This window comes from Oncorhynchus mykiss, chromosome 17 (assembly GCF_057628025.1).
Source record: "Oncorhynchus mykiss isolate SJ-2025 chromosome 17, ASM5762802v1, whole genome shotgun sequence".
NCBI lineage: Eukaryota > Metazoa > Chordata > Actinopteri > Salmoniformes > Salmonidae > Oncorhynchus > Oncorhynchus mykiss.
The window spans coordinates 32372348-32391503 of NC_143038.1; the positions used below are offsets into that span (position 1 = coordinate 32372348).

The 19156-nt window shown below is 44.4% G+C and overlaps 1 protein-coding gene across 2 annotated transcripts in view; it reads left to right on the top strand.

Annotated features, from left to right (window-relative positions):
- bsnb (bassoon (presynaptic cytomatrix protein) b) overlaps positions 1 to 19156 on the top strand; it is a 120879-nt gene that overhangs the window by 21674 nt on the left and 80049 nt on the right. For both annotated transcript variants that reach the window (XM_036950013.2, XM_090205230.1), the window contains exon 3: positions 6731 to 7735. In XM_036950013.2, the coding sequence (XP_036805908.2) occupies positions 6731 to 7735 (1005 nt within the window). The remainder of the gene's footprint in view (positions 1 to 6730; positions 7736 to 19156) is intronic.

Consider the following 19156-nt stretch of genomic DNA (forward strand, 5'->3'; position numbering starts at 1 on the left):
TAAATACTGTAGAAGTGACAGATAAAACAAGGGTTTATAACAGGCTGCCAGCCACGGGACAGAATGACAGCTGCCGCCTAGGGTAGGGGGCTGTTCTGTGTGTGTGCATGTGTGGGTGTGTGTGTTCACGTGTACTTGGATGCATGCATGCGTGTGTGTGCGTGCGTGTGTGTCTGTGTGTGTGTGCATGCATCTGTGTGTGTGTGTGTGTGTGTGTGTGTGTGTGTTTTGTTTTTAAATGCATGTCACCTCTGCAGAATGTTCCATAATTAACCTTGGTAGCTAGAGAGTTACAAACTGTACCTCACTAGACCACAGCGTTCTAAGAATCTCCCTGACTGTTTCCCAAATAGTACCCTATTGCCCATATAGTGCACGGTGCTATTAATAATCTAGTGGGGTCTATCGGCTGTCCCCATAAGAGAACCCTCTGAAGAACCCTTTTTGGTTCCGGATAGATCCCTTTTTGGGTTCCATGTAGAGCACTTTCCACAGAGGGTTCTACATTGAACCCAAAAAGTGTTCTACCTGGAACCAAAAAGGGGTTCTACCTGCATCCAAAAAAGGTTATCCTAATGGGGACAGCCGAAGAATCCTTTTGGAACCCTTTTTTCTAAGAGTGTAATGGTGGCATATTGGCGGTTGTTAGGAATATGGTGCTATTTAAGACACACCACAGACTTCACATTCCAACCACACATTTGACAAAATATTGCATACCTTACCTGAATAGAACATTCTATGTCTTCCCTTGAGCTAGCAGAACTGCATCATTTGGGCAGACGTTCCATACCTCACTTCAGTAGAATGTGCCCATTCCTCACCAAGGCTGAAGGCTCCGTTTACTTAGAGAGCAGAGAGCTTCACTCTTCAACGTCAACAGAGTGCTTCTCTGCCTCGAAGTCAAACCTCATTACTCAGCCCAATATTCTGTGTAACACATGGTTTCTCGAAGAAGAAAAAAAGAGTTTGCCCTCTTTCGGGGGCCGCTTGCGTTACACCTAGCTCTGTAGAACGGACTTTACTGTAACTTAGGGCGTTATTAACTATCTTATGAACCAATCCGCAACATCTCACGGAGCGGAGTTTGAGAAACACGGGTGTCGTACACGGAGCAGCAGAATCAGTGGAGGCTGTTGAGGGGAGTAGAGCTCGTAATAATGGCTGGAATGGAGCGCTATCAAACACATGGAAACCATACCGTTCTATTGATTCCGTTCCAATCCATTACTATGCGCCCGTCCTCCGATTTCGAAGTGCCACCAGCCACCATTGAGAAGCAGACTACTCTGGGAGTTTTTTTTCTCCATCTGATGCCAGTCCTTTGGGATCCCTAGCGGGGCCCCTGCTGGGCCTGTAACGTCCTGTCATTGCCTGGTGTACAACATCGAGATGCGGCTTTCACAACACGGAGAGGTTTTCCACTAATCACCTTCAAGATACCTATCATCGTTTTCCTTCCAGCCGCCGAAGGTTTCTGCTTCAGAACTCGAATGCCAGCCTAGCAACATTTAGTAACGATGGAAGCGCCTTTTGGAGAAAGTGTGTGCGCCCCGTTTGTGTTTTCCATAATTTGTGTGTGTGTACGCTACAAAGGCACAGAGAGGCCTTTTGATGTCTCCTGGCCCAGTTTTTGCTAGTTGATAAACCACTGCATTTCGAATTCCTCCTTTCTCCCCAGACTGCAGTGTTCAGCAGCACCATGTAGCCTAGCCCGCTGCAGCTTGGTGGTACTGTAGAAGGTTGTTCTGCAGGGCATGGCTTCTCCGTCTGTCTACCGCTGTGTCTGGGTCCGTCTCTGTCTGATCCACCGTTCCTCACAGTACCACTGTGTCTGGGTCCGTCTCTGTCTGATCCACCGTTCCTCACAGTACCACTGTGTCTGGGTCCGTCTCTGTCTGATCCACCGTTCCTCACAGTACCACTGTGTCTGGGTCCGTCTCTGTCTGATCCACCGTTCCTCACAGTACCACTGTGTCTGCTTGCGGCCCAAATGGAAACCTATTCCCTATGTAGTGCACTACCTTTGACCAGAGCCCCCTACGCCTGTCTCGGTCTGCTACGCCATTTCTCACATAACCACCGTGTCTGCCTGCGTCCCAAATTAATCCCTATGCAGTGCACTATGCAGGGGATAGGGTGCCATTCCAGACGTAGACAGTGTCTGCCTGTCTGCTTGACTGAGGGTGTGGCTGGCTGAGACCTGATGATGTTTAGCATTAGCTTGACATGGCAGCCAGCAAAGATAGAGGAGCAAAATAAAGAGAAATGGCGTGTGAGAAGAATAGATCCTGATTAGACTTTATTAACATATTTGTTTTCCGCTGGCGTTTGGACAGTGTGTGTTTTGGTATGGCAGTGCTGTGGCCTATCCCTGTAATATACGGTGTATATATCCAGCTCTCTGTAGGTTTCTCACTGCTAAATGATTTCCTAAAAACTCCTCTCTCTCTCTCTTATTTATATATATATATATATATATGAGAAGCATTGATATCTGAAGCAGTGCTGTGTAATTTGTGCTTCAATCCATGGCAGGAGGTGACAGGGTGCAGAACATACACACACACTACCAGCCACTACTAGAGTAGTGGAAATGGATGACGAGATGGGAGAGAAATGAAGATTGAGAGGACTGCGATGGAGAGATGAGGACAGGGGAACGAGTGATAAAGATGTAGAGGGAGACCAAGATGGAGGGAGGGCAGAAGAGAGAAATTAAATGGGGGAGAGACTGCGATAGTGTTGCTGTAATTTCATGCTTTTTCATGGAAGAAAAAAAATCACATTTTTATCAAGACTCACATGATTGCCTCAGAACAGGCAGAGAGAGAGAGAGAGAGAGAGAGTGACAGAGGGAGAGAGAGAGAGAGATAGGTAAACGAGTGCTGGCTCTCCACAAAATATCATATTTCATAAAGGTTAACAGAGAGAGAGAGAGAGAGAGCTCAACCTTGATTTGATCAAGGCCCTGGCTTGTTTGTTTTTGCATATCTATTTTCCCTGCAGCCCACTGTTGTTTGTGATCGCGCCAGGTTGATTGACTGTTCAAAGGCATGCCTCGTCACTCCAACCTCAGAGAGACTACAGGGACTAAAAACAGGGTGTGGGGATACTACTGTGACTGAATGACTGACACACACACTGGCAGACAGACAGACAGACTGACCCAGAAACACACTGACTTGTTGTCATTGACCACCTGACCCAGTGTACAAAATATCAACAAAGGCCTCATGGGAAATATGCACTCCTCAATAATAGGTGTAACAACCTTTTCCTCTCAGCCCTCTCCATTACTATGGTCCAGCCGGGCTTATGGCAACAATACGAGATCTCGGCTGTGTCCAAAGGTCAAAAGTAGTTCAATACAGGAATCGGGTGACGTTTGGGACCAGCCCTCATTCACACTTGGTGTGGCTAATAGCTAATACTCATTTAGTTTCCACCTCGTGAACTCTGGACTATTTGAACAGCAATTCACACTGTTCTTTCCCAAATGTGATATTGGGGTAATTTCAAGTTTAGTATGATCTGGTGAGGCATCCTTCGCCATGCAGCGAGATGGGTTCTTTTTCTAGCATTCACCAACCAGGCATAATGATTCTATGCTATCGTGCCTGGCTGGCTGGAGTTGTAATACGCTCTAGCTGTCCATGGGTGTGTCCCAAATGGCACCCTGGAAGTGATTTCGTACACTCGTTTTGACCAGGGCCCTGTTTGGAATGGTACCCTATTCCCTATTTAGTGCACTCCTTTTGACCAGGCCCCTTTTTTTAGAGCACTACTTTTGACCACTGCCCTCTGCTCAAAAGCGGTGCACTAAATAGGGAATAGGTTGCAATCTGGGACACTACCTATTGTATATGCTTGACACGACCAGTCCTGTGGAGGATAGTACAGGATAGTCAGATACAGAACTAGAGCCCTCCCCATCTGGGGCACAAACGTCCATTCAACATCTGTTCCACGTTGGTTCAAAGTCTTTTCATTGAAATGACTTGGAAACAACGTTGACTCAACCAGTGTGTGCCAAGTGGGTGTGGACTGCATGTCACAACACAGCCATGGCATCTTGGCTGTCGCTGGACATGTTATAGCCCAACATTGATATACGTAAATACAATACATATCGCATCTCAAACTCTTCCGTATACAATTCTGTGTATGTCTTTGTAGAACTGCATGTTTCGGCGACATATTGTGTGTTTGCCTGTCTCTGGGTACGAGTGAATATATGAGTTTGTGTGTCTGTCTGTTTGTATGAGTGAATACAGGAGTTTGTGTGTCTGTCTGTGTGTTTGTGTGAGGGGAATTAGACAGATCTGTGCGCTTTTGAGCGAAATGAAATACCGATATGCGTGTCTGTGTGCTTTTGAAGCGGTTCAAAATTGGATCTTCAGAGCAATAACATGGAAGGAAGTAATGAGGGAATCATATTCATGAGCAATGATCAATAGTGGCTGGTACAGACTGGCTAGACAGAAAACAAAACATGCAAGACAAGATTCATTACGTCTCAGTACAAAATGAGAAACTTAATGATGTAAGAACAGACTCATTTACTTGCAATCACTTCCACAGACCATAAACAGCCATTAAATGCGGCGGTGTGTATTCATGGATGCCAAGGGGAAGCCAGGCTTCCCAGAGAAATGTACCAAGAAAAAAAATATAGAAACTAACGTATCTTTCCCCTCTGTGTTTCAAAAATGTCCTTCAATTTGCAAGAGGCTGAATGTATCTCACCGGAGAAAGCATCCGAGCAAACGAAACAGCGCAACCTCTGCCTCAGTATGTGTGGCGTGTCTATCTGATGCTGTCTGGTCAGAAAGAGCATTACATTGTTGCCGCCCGAACCATTGAATGCAAGGGAAGCCAGCAAGCATTTGGCCTCCCTTAATAAAAAATGAATAAAATAATAGCCAATCAGCATTGAGCTAAACTGAGTGACCTCAGCTGTGAATGGTCCTGGCGCACAAAAAAAAACAGTCTGTTTTTGGATTTGGCTTCAGGCCAATCACATCACATGGCAAATGCCATTATTGACAGAAAAAAACTTGAATTGTTTTACATCTCGTTGTGTTGCTGTCCTCCGGTGGCTAGCTAGCTAAAATCATCTCTTTACTAAATTAACCATGGATGGAGATAGGGATTTAGACTTGTGGTTTTACTAAATTCTCCGTACTGTCTAATGATTACAACGGCGATTCTGATCCAACCATTAATTCATACATTGCTGTGCCCCTGGCCTGAGAGGATGGCAGTTCGAATACGTACCTAGATATAGAAGGCTAACATTGCCCATGAATGCAAGTTAGGCTAGTGAGCAAGCATTTTAGCCAGGTAGCCTAGGACAACACAAAATAAAGGAGTGTACTGTATGACAGTCATAGACATCACTGGACAGATGCTGCCCTCCAGGTTGTGTAATGAAACAAATGTGTGGTTGAATTTATTCATTTATTATTTATAAGAATATAGTATTATTCTTATTGTCTTGGCATTTAGGGCTATGTATCACAGTCGCAAGACATATGAACTAACAGGTTTTTAGAGCAAACAACACCATTATCACAACACATAGGTTGTAATATGGCTTTTCTTTCTGTATTGGCTTCCCCAGTGATTTCACCCACGCACCGTTACTCATTAAAGGGAAGAGCTAGTCCTCTGAAATCATACTTCGTTGATGAAACAGGGGTGTCTGGGAAGACGGGGCCTTCTTTTTTTGTTTGTTGACGTGTGTGTGTGTCTGTGTGTGTGTGTGTGTGTGTGTGTGTGTGTGTGTATGTGTGGCTCCGTTTGTAAAGCATGGTGCTTGCAACGCCATGGATCGTTGGTTGGATTTGTTCTGGGCCACCCATATGTAAAATATATGCGTGCATGACTAAGTCGCATTGGATAAAAGCTAAACGCTAAATGGCATATATTATTAGTAAACATGACTAGTGTGGTTTGTGAGTGAGACTAGGGGCCACATGGTTCTGTGTTCTAAAGGTCCGAGTTGAAGACCACACCCTCCATGTCCCCTGTCCCCGCGCATCATGGCGCTGGAACAGGGGACAGGGAGGGTGTGGTTTTCAACTCGTAGAGGGAGAGTTGGTGGGGGAGAGGGAGAGGGGCGTGTCACTCCTGTCTTGTTACAGTATCTGCCTGGTGAAGAGGGAGTAAGGAGAAGGAGAGAGAGAGAGAGAGAGAGAGAGAGGAGACAGCGAAGACATGAAATGCAAAGGGAGGAAGAGGGAAGCGAGGAGAGAAGGACTGAGACAAGACAGCGTGAGAGAGGACAGAAGGCGGTAGATCCCATGCCATGTGTCAGTAAGCTTACGTCATCATTTATCAGCCCTGCTGTTTACCAACAAGAGGCTCCTAGTGAGACAAGCCAAGGTGGATCAAACTTCTCAGAGTAGGAGTGCTGATTTAGGATCAGTTCTGCTTTTCCGATTTGCATTTTACGGACAGGGGGACATGACGTCTGAGACGCTTGATACACACGGCTCCAGTTCTCTTGCTCAATGTATTTTTGACATATGATTTGTTCCTTGAAAACATCCATCGATTGTCTATAAAGTTTTCAGAAATTGAGGTATTGATTTTTGTTAATAAAACCAATCGGGTAACGCGCAATGATTTTAGTGAATTCAGTTGGTGACACTGGGTATGTATAGTACTCTGTATAGATACCTCTTGCTAATGCGGTTGTATTTCTTCTTTATTGCTACCGTAGGTCCAGGAGTGGCTGTGTCTGAACTGCCAGATGCAGAGAGCTTTGGGAATGGACATGGAGACACCTCGCTCCAAGAGCCAGCAGCAGATTCACTCTCCTTCTCACCAAGCCAAACCAGAGCCCATCTCTGAACCTCAGCCCCAGGTCCAACCTCAGCCCCAGGTCCAACCTCAGCCCCAGGTCCAACCCCAGCCCCAAGCCCCACCTAAGGCACAGCCTCTAACCCAGCACCAGGCTCCGACACAGGCCCAGCCTCCACCGGGCCCTAACAGACAGACTGGTCCAGGCCTGGGGCAGACCCCTCAGCAGCAGAGAAGTCCAGGCCCTGCTCCAGCCCAGGGCCAGGGTCAGGGTGGGGCTCGTCTCCCCCCAGGAGCTGTCCCTCTCCCAGGCATGGCCAAAGCTCCATCCCAGCCTGACCTCCGTGGCTCCCCTGCCCACCAGCCCCTGCCCCTCCGCCAGGACCATACCCGTAGTGCAGGGAGCTCCCCGTCCCGCCAGCCCCCACCCCCGGCCGCCGCCCCCGAGCAGACCTTTGGGAAGCTGTTTGGAGGCTTCGGTGGCTTCGGTGCCTCCCTCCTCAACCAGGCCAGCACCCTCATATCAGATAACCCAGTATCTGCTCCGCCACAGCCCCCCAAACCTGCCCCCAAACCAGCCGGACCCCAGGGACCTGCAGCTGGGGCTGTGAAACCACTAGGAACTCATCCTGGCCAACAGGGACCCCACGCACCCCAACAGGGACCCCACGCACCCCAACAGGGACCCCACGCACCCCAACAGGGACCCCACGCACCCCAACAGGGACCCCACGCACCCCAACAGGGATCCCACGCACCCCAACAGGGACCCCCCCAGCAGCAGGCCAAAGGTGCCTGCTGTCCCCTGTGTAAGACCAGTCTCAACGTGGGGGTGACGGGCGAGCCGGCCAACTACAGCACCTGCACCCAGTGTCACGCCCAGGTCTGCAACCTGTGTGGATTCAACCCTGCACCCCATCTGGAGGTAAGAGCGGTCTCATCTCTAATCTCTAGTCATCGGAGTCTTCAGTTGGTTGTGGTTTCTCTTCCTGTGTGTGGGTGTGTGTGTGTGTGGGGGAGTGTGTGAGAGGGAGATGCACAGTTTTGTGGCTTTGTGTGAGGTATGTGGGTGGATGTGATCATGTCTGAATAAGGGCCATGTGCCCTGTGATAAAACTGGGCCATCTGTGGTGAAATAGATGATAGAATAGTTTATGGATGTGTTTCTATAAAAATGCCATGTCATAGTGCAATAGAATATGTCTCTCTCTGGCTGCCCTAGTCTTTCTCTGTCTTTCTTAAACCTGCGTTCTACTAAAGCTTTCCCATGGGTGTGAGTCAGGGGCATTACTATTTGATACATCTGGGTTGTATTCATTAGGCACCAAACGAAAGAAAACAGACTGAAACAGGGAGGGACACCTTGATCTTGTTTTTTGTTTTCTGTTGCAAAAACATTTTCCGTTGAATGCCCCTAATGAATACAAACCGTGGTTTATTGGGCACTCTTCCTGCTGCTTCCTGTCTGTCTCTAGTAATCAGGTGGGATTGTGTCGCTCCAGAAGTGATGCCCTGTGACTCAACAACAGTCTCCCCTGTGGTGGAAAGGGAGATTTAAGTTACGTCCCAAATAGCACCCTATTCCCGATGCAGTGCACTAGTTTAGACAGGGCCCATGGGGAATAGGATGCCATTAGGGACATTGACATGGCCAATAAAACTAAATTGGGTTTGATCCTTTCTGAGTAATAGATGACTCATTCATTAATATCAATGAGTCATAATGAAAGACCTATGGTGATTCACAAGGCAGTGTGAGTGACTCACCCCTTTAACCCTCTTAACCCACGGTTGTAAAAATACAACGCTGCCTAAATTATATCCAGTACCGGTCCTAAACTTAAAAAATAATGTCAAACACTACCTAGTTCGTCTCCTTAGACCCAAACAGTAGTATTTGGTGTGTGTCAGTATTATTGTGGCATCAGTAGCCTCTGAAACATAGAAAACTGTCCACTCGTCTGAGATCCCACTGGTCCCCTACACAAGCATACTGTCTGACTCCCGAGTGGCGCAGCGGTCTAAGGCACTGCATGGCAGTGCTAGAGGCGTCACTACAGACTCTGGTTTGTATCACAATCGGCCGTGATCGGGAGTCCCATAGGGCGGCACGCAATTGGCCCAGTGTTGGGAGGGTTTGGCCGGGGTAGGCCGTCATTGTAAAATAAGAATTTGTTCTTAACTTTCTTGCCTAGTTAAATAAAGGTTCAATAAAAAACTATAAATGAACAAGCATACTGTATGTTGGTAGCCATCCATGCAAGCCCATGACTTGACATTTTTTTTCTTGTCTTCTCTAAGATGATTATGTCGATTTTTTTTTGTTGTATTTATTGAGAAACAAACATTCTGAGCTAGAGGTAGTTTTGTAAGTATTCCAAAAACACATAATTGCGCTTAAAGGTTTGCAAATCTGAGACATGGGGCCACATTCATATGTTAATGCAGAAGTAAGGGAGATTGTTTCCTTTCCAAATAATGCAAATATGGAAAACAAAATGCTTTGATGTTCTCTCTACGTATCAAAAGAACAAACATTTATATATATATATTTTTTTAAATTATTGGTTTTATGAGGTCAGAGTACTTCCATCGACGACCCTTCATTTTATGGTGAAGAAGTAAGATAGGATGGCTATCTCTCCAAGTTCAACTAGAAAGGACAACCAAATATTACTGAAAACAAATTCAATGTTCTCCATACATAGAAAACCCACAAAATACTTGATCCTTCAAAAAACGTAAGAATTTGTTAGCAAAATACTAACATTTGGATAGATCCAAGTTGATCAATTTAGCTATTTCAGACAAAATATGACCTCATTTTAAATGTATATACCGTAAGACAATTTTCTCCATCACATGTCAATGCTTTTGATCCAATTTGATGTGATTTTTTAAAATAGAATTCAAATTTGTCCCGCCATTGAAGCTCAATGGTGCATTTTTGCAAAGCTTACATACAATTATTCTACCAACTTGAAATTCCAAAAATGTATTATTTTTATCATTGGCCTATTAGAAGTATTTCTGAAGGGTAATACATTTTTTATCCTCATTTGGATTTTTGCTTGGGTCTCACAGGGTTAAAGGTGCACCACCTGATTCTTTCCAATAGAACCCCCCCCCCCCCAAAAAAAGGCAGCTTGTTAGAACACAGGCTCGTTAGGCTTTCAGGCCAATCAGGAGTCAGGCCAATCACGGAGCTTAATTATGCAAATCAGGCCCAATTGAATGATGGCAGTAATAACAAGATTAGTGGCCGGTGTTGGGCTTGTTATGGGCCTGCCTTGTCTTCCTTGGCATCTGGCTGGCAATAGCAGTGGCTCCGGCCAATTATAGATAGATAGATAGATAGATAGATCGCTATGGAAACACGGCGCTATCGTTTGTCAGGTACTGCTTTGATGCCTGGGTGGATTCAGAAGCAGCTGAACAAGCCGAGCCGATGAGTTTCATGAGACGTCCAAAGAGTACAGAAAGTTTCGAAGTGATGTGATGAGATGTCTCGCTGTGGTGTTGTGCAACTCTACGGCAGCGTCAATCAACCTGTGTGTGTTTGAAGATTGCATCAGCAGGCTAGGTTTTGTTTGGGCTCTATAGTGGCAGATTCGGATGTAAATGTAATTGGTACAATGTTGTATCTGTATCTGCAGGTTTGTTGGTAAGGGCTAGAGAACTGTGTAAGGAGAGTGCTGATTCTTCTGTATGCTTCCCCGACTAACACACACAAACACTCTCCCTCTTTTTTTCCTGCCTACTCCCTCTTTCCTGTCCTGGCTGTAGGCTAACCCTCTCTTGATCTCTCTCACCCTCCCTCTAGGTTTATTTGTGGCCTTTCTCTCTCTCTCTCTCTCGTCCTGGCTGTAGGCTAACCTTCTCTCTCTCTCTCTCTCTCTCTCTCTCTCTCTCTCTCTCTCTCTCTCTCTCTCTCTCTCTCTCTCTCTCTCTCTCTCTCTCTCTCTCTCTCTCTCTCTCTCTCTCTCTCTCTCTCTCTCTCTCTCTCTCTCTCTCTCTCTCTCTCTCTCTCTCTCTCTCTCTCTCTCTCATATCCTGGCTGTAGGCTAACCCCCTCTTGATCTCTCTCACCCTCCCTCTAGGTTTATTTGTGGCCATCCTCTGTCTCTTTCTCTCTCTTTCACTCTTTCTCTCTCGCTCTGGGTGTGGCTGTAATTGGTCTAATGCATGGGGAAAGGAGGAGAGGAGCAGCCCCACTGCACTAGACAGCTCCTATAGCCCAGACTCCGTCCTGGGGCCCCCCCCTGGGGCACGTTTTGGTTTTTGCCCTAGCACTACACAGCTGATTCAAGTGACCAACTAAGTCATCATCAAGCTTTGATTAGTCGAATCCGCTGTGTAGTGGACCCTGCTCAAGCCAACCCACATTCAGCACCCCTGCATTACACAGCTCCTCCAGCCAACCCAAATTCAGCACCACATCACCGGACAGCTCCTATAGCCGTCCCCCATTCAGCACCACCTCACCGGACAGCTCCTTTAGCCAACCAGCATTCAGCACCACACCATTTGACAGGTTCTCTAGCCCAGTGGTTCTCAAACCTCTCCTCGGAGAACCCCAAATGTTTCAAAATGTTGTTGTAGTCCTGAACTAACTCACTTGATTCACCTAGTCAAGGACTTTATGATTAGCTGACAAATTGAATCAGGTGTGCTAGCTCTGGAATAGATCAAATACATGGAATGGCTGGGGGTCGCTTAGGAAAGGTTTGAGAACCACTGCTCTAGCCAACCCACATTCCCCACCATACAGACAGCTCCACTAGCCAACCCATATTCCCCTCGGGTCTAGCAGGTGCTGCCTTTGACCAATCAGAACATTGCATCGCTTGTCTCTACATTTAAGCGGGACCACTGTAGACCAGTCAGTGGTTATCATGGTGTACTCTACAATACATTGTTTCATTGCATACAGGCTTGGGCATTGTGATCTGTCATTGTGTTTGTGTGTGTGTGAGGTTATTTTAAGAAGTCTAATCTCTCATGGGCAGATGCACGTAACACAACTGGTATCGTAGCATCTGTCAACAGATGCAACGACTAAACAAGGAACTTTGTTCCGGTGTGCAGATTTTCCATCACTGGTCATTTAGACAAATCCCAATTTTTTTTTTCAGGTGTTCGCATCTTTTGAAATCCGGAGGAGGAGGGAACACTTGGCCTATAGACATCGTTCCGCTTCCGCTCCTCGTCTTAGTATCTTCTCTAAAACTGGCGCAATTATGCACGATTTTAGTTCTCGAAGAAAACCCGGAAATCTTTACACTCTGAGAATAGGGTTCCAAAAGGGTTCTTCGGCTATCCCCGTACGAGAACCCTTTTTGGTTCCAGGATGAACCCCTTTTGGTTCCAGGTAGAACTCGTTTGGGGTCTTCAAAGGGTTATCCTACGGGGACAGCCGAAGAACCCTTTTAGGTTTTAGATAACACCTTTTTTCCCCCTACGAATGTGGGGTAGAAAATCTGGGATTATTTTTGGGATTACAATTCCTCTCAGCCCTATGAGAGCCATAATGCATAATTCATTGCCATTTGATATATGGACTGTACTGTAGTGTATATCAAATGAGGACTTAGCTCCCATTTTTAATCTGTACAGTTTACTGAAAAGAGAGCGAGAAAGACTGTGTGTGTGTGAGAGAGAGCATGGAAGTGAGAGATGAAGAGATAGCGGGAGGGAGAAAAAGAAAGTGCGAGACAGAGATAATGACTGAGAGGAGAGAGAGAGAGAGAGAGAGAGAGAGAGAGATTTTACAAGTAACTACCAAAATATAGGAAACACCAAAATAAAAAGTGTCTCAATAGGGTGTTGGGCCACTATGACACAGAACAGCTTCAATGCACCTACTTGCTTTATTAACTCAGGAATCACACCTGTGTGGAAGCACCTACTTTCAAAATACTAATTTACTCAAGTGTTTCCTTTATTTTGTCAGTTACCTGTATGTTACAGCAGCCTATGTGATTCACATCAATCAGAGCTATGGGATTTCTATGGGTCTCTAGTGAATAAGATGTCCTTGTGAGTGTGTGTGTGTTAGTTACTTCCCCAATGCTGGCTTTCAGGGGAGATTATTCTATTGTAATCTGTATTATTCTCGTGTCTTCTATATTATTATAGTGTCATTGTTCCTCTGGTTGTGCAGGTAAATAAAACCCCCTAAATTGCTGTTGTTTTTCTACTGATGTGAGCAGACTGGTCTAATTTACATCTGGATCTAAATGGAGATGGTGGTGTGTGTGTGTGTGTGTGTGTGTATGATCGCTCCTGGGTGTGTGTGTGTGTGTGTGATTGCAATATTACCAGATTTACTGACATTTATACAAATGTAAAATGTCACAGCACACTGCGAACAGCGTCTATAAAATACAGACCATGACAGACCACAAACAATGTGTTTGTGGTCCTGCAGGCAGGTGTGTGTGTGTGTAAGACTGCCAATGGCACCCTATTCCCTATGTGGTGCACTACTTTAGACCTGAGCCGATAGAACTCTCGTCAAAAGTTGTGCACTAAATAGGGAATAGGGTGCCATTTGGCACACATCCTTAGATTTTGCTCAGAGCATCTAGAATAGAGAATGTTACTGTGACTCAAATAACTATGATTATAGTGTCAGTCCCGATACTACAAGTCGATATTCGCATCATAAAAAGGAATTCTCCTCAACCACGCCCACAAATGGGGGAAAACAAACATTCTTTCCCATTGACCTCCATGGTAAAAGAGCTAACGTTGTCGTTGATTGTTTTATATACAGTTGAAGTAGGAAGTTTACATACACTTAGTTTGTTTTTCAACCACTCCACACATTTCTTGTTAACAAACTATAGTTTTAGCAAGTTGGTTAGGACATCTACTTTGTGCATGAAACAAGTCATTTTTTCCAACAATTGTTTACAGACAGATTATTTCACTGTATCACAATTCCAGTGGGTTAGAAGTTTACATGCACTAAGTTGACTGTGCCTTTAAACAGCTTGGAAAATTCCAGAAAATGATGTCATGGCTTTAGAAGCTTCTGATAGGCTAATTGACATAATTTGAGTAAATTGGAGGTGTATCTGTGGATGTATTTCAAGGAACCTTGAAACTCAGTGCTTCTTTGCTTGACATCATGGGGAAATCAAAAGAAATCAGCCAAGACCTGAAATCAGAGAAGTCTGGTTCATCCTTGGGAGCAATTTCCAAACGCTTGAAGGTACCACGTTCATCTGTGCAAACAATAGTACGCAGGTATAAACACCATGGGACCACGCAGCCGTCATACCGCTCTGGAAGGAGATGCGTTCTGTCTCCTAGAGATGAACGTACTTTGGTGTGAAAAGTGCAAATCAATCCCAGAACAACAGCAAAGGACCTTGTGAAAATGCTGGAGGACACAGGTACAAAAGTATCTATATCCACAGTAAAACGAGTCCTATATCGACATAACCTGACAGGCCAGTAAAATCTGAAATAAATCCTTCTCTCTACTATTATTCTGACATTTCACATTCTTAAAATAAAGTATCCTAACTAAACTAAAACAGGGAATTTTTACTAGGATTAAATGTCAGGAATTGTGAAATCCTGAGTTTAAATGTATTTGGCTAAGGTGTAGGTAAACTTCCGACTTCAACTGTAGAAATAACAAAATATGCTGAAAAGCTGCTGTGTTGTTCAATGTAACCAGGTATAAAATCCCGACCTACGGTTTGGTTTGCAATGCTCCCACATAGGGAAATAGAGAATGTGAGAAGAACCCTGTGGCTTCACGCTATTCGACATGGGAAATGTGGGTACCCGGTGTCCAAGTAGGATACAAGTAGCTAGGTGTGAGGAAAACAATTCATCACGGGTAAGCAGTGCCGATTTTAGCATGTAAATCTTGGTGGGGCAAAAAAAATAAACAATGTGGGATGCATGCCAGCAAAACCACTACTGTTGTGGAAATTTATACTGAAGAGAGAATTTTTTTCATTTCTTCAAACAATCTTTTTTTTTTAAATCGTTTAATTATTGCAATAATGAAGCGGGTCAACCCCACACCCTTAAGTGTTGGACCGAGTAACCTAACCTTTACACAAATGCAGATTTCTTTATATAGCTGACACTAAGAATGCTTAGTCATGATTGGTTCAACCCCTCCCATACAGACCCAGGAGCATCATAGGCCACTCTGGGTTCATCCTGTTGTTATCTGCATGGGTTGTTGTCTTAACCCCACCCTGGCTTAGTTTCCCAGTTGCAAGGGTGATTTTGAGACAATGATTGATTGTTCTACTCCTAAACTATCGCTAGTAAAACACATTATTGTCTATGCAATGCAGTCTTGAACTTATTTGTCAGTTCAAGCCATCTCTAGTGACCATACGCCCAGATTAGGGAACTGGAGTGGAGACCATAAAAACATAGACACTAGTAGGACAGAAATGTATTACTATTAGTTAAATATTAATTGTTCACTATTAATATCAAATAGATCAGGTAAATATGTAATTTTTCTCTCACACTACAACACTAAACAATACATTAAATGCACTATAATGGTGACAAACAGTGCCCACAAACTGGGCCTACATAAAGCTGTCTCAACATAAAGCCGTCTCTTACTACTGCTACACCTGCTTATCAGTGGACCCTTGTCTGGCAGGGAAACAGTTCATTCAGTCTTATTTATAACTGATATGGCTGACTTGCTTAAACAAATGTTGTTTCTAATGTCAATTTAGATGTACAAACTATGGCATAAGGGGACAACGAGCGGTAATCCGTCATTTTGTTTAAGACATTAATGAGCGAGCTAGGATGGACGTAGTCAATACAACTATTTGTTTAGCACTTTTGAAATGTACAGCGACAGCATTCAGAACATTCAGAACGCTCTTACTTTGTTCTCCCTGTACACCAAGTCAGAACCGTGGGATAAGTAAAGGGGGCATAAGCACACAATGAAAGCTCTTACAAAATGTTATGATTACATTTTTCTAAATCAGGTTATAGGCTACATGTGTACCACCAAGTCAGAACATTAGGGAAATTAAGGGGGGTAAAGAGACCAAATTATTAGGCACATACACTTAGTATTACTTTCTTAGCTACAGTATACAGTGGGCAAAAAAGTATTTAGTCAGCCACCAATTGTGCAAGTTCTCCCACTTAAAAATATGAGAGAGGCCTGTAATTTTCATCATAGGTACACTTCAACTATGGCAGACAAAATTAGATTTTTTTTTTCTCCAGAAAATCACATTGTAGGATTTTTAATGAATTTATTTGCAAATTATGGTGTAAAATAAGTATTTGAACACCTACAAACAAGCAAGATTTCTGGCTCTCACAGACCTTTAACTTCTTCTTTAAGAGGCTCCTCTGTCCTCCAATCGTTACCTGTATTAATGGCACCTGTTTGAACTTGAATAAAAGACACCTGTCCACAACCTCAAACAGTCACACTCCAAACTCCACTATGGCCAAGACCAGAGAGCTGTCAAAGGACACCAGAAACAAAATTGTAGACCTGCACCAGGCTGGGAAGACTGAATCTGCAATAGGTAAGCAGCTTGGTTTGAAGAAATCAACTGTGGGAGCAATTATTATGAAATGGAAGACATACAAGACCACTGATAATCTCCCTCGATCTGGGGCTCCACGCAAGATCTCACCCCGTGGGTTCAAAATGATCACAAGAACGGTGAGCAAAAATCCCAGAACCACACGGGGGGACCTAGTGAATGACCTGCAGAGAGCTGGGACCAAAGTACCAATGCCTACCATCAGTAACACACTACGCCGCCAGGGTCTCAAATCCTGCAGTGCCAGACGTGTCCCCCTGCTTAAGCCAGTACATGTCCAGGCCCGTCTGAAGTTTGCTTTAGAGCATTTGGATGATCCAGAAGAAGATTGGGAGAATGTCATATGGTCAGATGAAACCAAAATGTAACTTTTTGGTAAAAACTCAACTCGTCGTGTTTGGAGGACAAAGAATGCTGAGTTGCATTCAAAGAACACCATACCTACTGTGAAGCATGGGGGTGGAAACATAATGCTTTGGGGCTGTTTTTCCTGCAAAGGGACTAGGACGACTGATCCGTGTAAAGGAAAGAATGATTGGGGCCATGTATCATGAGATTTTGAGTGAAAACCTCCTTCCATCAGCAAGGGCATTGAAGATGAAACGTGGCTGGGTCTTTCAACATGACAATGATCCTAAACACACCGCCCGGGCAACCCCATAGAAAATCTTTGGAGGGAGTTGAAAGTCCGTGTTGCCCAGTAACAGCCCCAAAACATCACTGCCAGATGAACACTGATACGTTTGATCTATTATTTATCTTCATATGACAAGGATTAAAAAGGATTTTCCAGTAGATTGTCGACTTGATTCATGATGATGACTGCCAGCTAAGATTTTGAAAGTATGATGTTGACATCAGTCCAATCAAAGCTACTGTAGATATAACGTTATTTGATGTCATTTTATCTGTGGCCAATGACCTTGAGACTTCTTGGATGGGCACTTCTAAAATAACTCTATGGCAGGACCCAAGGGGCTTGAATTCTCGAGGTCTACCCTTAGACTTGGCGGTGAAGTACTGTGCCCACGAATGACCGAACACTGAGCTAATCATGGCGCAACTAGAGAACATTACCAACAGCTACGCCTCTTATCTTCCACTGGCTGCCCCACCACCACAGAAAGCACTGAGCAAGGCTGAAACACCTGCATTTTGGAGCTGCCTTACTCAAGAAAGTAAAATACTTATTAAAAATACTTATTAATGCCAAAATAACATGCAAAACAGGTAAGTCCAAAAACAATACTTTTTTTTTGCTAAAAATGTGTGGCTCAAAACGGGTCTTGACGGGTCGCCACTGCAGGTAAGACATTATTTTTTTCAGTATAGTCCGTTTGTAACTCCACTGTATAGTCCGTTTAGTTTGTGTTGGTCTTGGCTAGCTTAATGTTCCGGTCGGTAGCTAGCTAGCGCTCACTCACGTGGATGCTAGCACGTCATGAAAAGGGGCATGAGGGAAGCCCTACAATCTAAAAAATTTCTAAATAGTGAGATTTCTCGGGAGCAGGCAATGTCGAAAAGTCATCTTTAGACATGTTGTACTTTTCTTAAATGTACCTTTGTAATTGACTAAAACAATCAGACAACAAAAAATTTGCATTTGAAAAAACTTTTGCTGTGAGCCAGTGGGGTAAACTAGGCAACCACAGGTTGTTTTCCCCACAGGCGAAAACAACCTGTAATACCGAATGGGACAATACTTTAATAATGGCAGGAAATGGTTACCTTCCACTGCTTACAGTTCTGTCCCCATTAGCAGTATTTACATCCGAAATGGCACCCTACTCCCTATATAGTGCACCACTTTGGACCAGGGCTATGGTCAACAGTGTTGCACTTTTTTGCAACCATTGAAAAGGCCACAGAGAGAGATGGGCCCTGAGTGGGTTGTTAGTGAGGGTACTAGATCCTTCATAGAACAGTACAGAAAGTGCAGGGAGAGGAATAGAAAATATAGCTCATCAATAATTTATCCAGGGAGAACATTATAAATAGTGTATGAAATGTGGAACAGGGAGAGTGCTGCGTTTGATCCCTGGTGTTCAGAGAGAGAGAGAGTGTGTGTGTGTGTGTGTGTGTGTGTGTGTGTGTGTGAGAGATGCTGTTTCACTAGCGTCAGGGCATTTATTTTGGTCACTGTCAACATCACCCCTAGTGTGTTGGGGCTTCACGTGCACAGTGATAATGGGACATATGAAGTACTTCATCCAATGAGTGCTTGGGGTTTTATAGAGCTATGACGACTTAGGCCAAATATGTGTGATGACACTCCCTGCAGGTCACTATCTCTATTTCTGTCCATCTCAGACCATTAGACACCATTTTGTAAGAACTCCTCCTATCCATGCTGATTGAAGATAAAAACCAGCTTCGTTTCAAGTGTTCCTCGTTTAATTAGTTGTATATACGAGATACTCATGGTATACATCGTCCGACGAAATGCTTACTTGCAGGTTCATACTCGACAATGCAACAACAATCAGAAATAATAGAAGATAAGAATACGGACATAAAGTCAACGGCTCAGTAGAATAGAATACATTTTTTAGCACAAGTATAATACAGGAAGGCACAATGTATAGTCCAACATTTACACGTGTTTTGGGAAGGGGGGGATTGAGCAGTATAACAAGAGTCTGGTTGAAGCAGTTATGATGTATACTGTATATATGTGTGTTTGTGTGGGTGTGTGTGTGCTTGCATGAGTGAGTGCATTTGTGCTAAGGTGCAGAGAGTCAGTGCAGGTTGTCAGTCCAGTTCAATTTTCA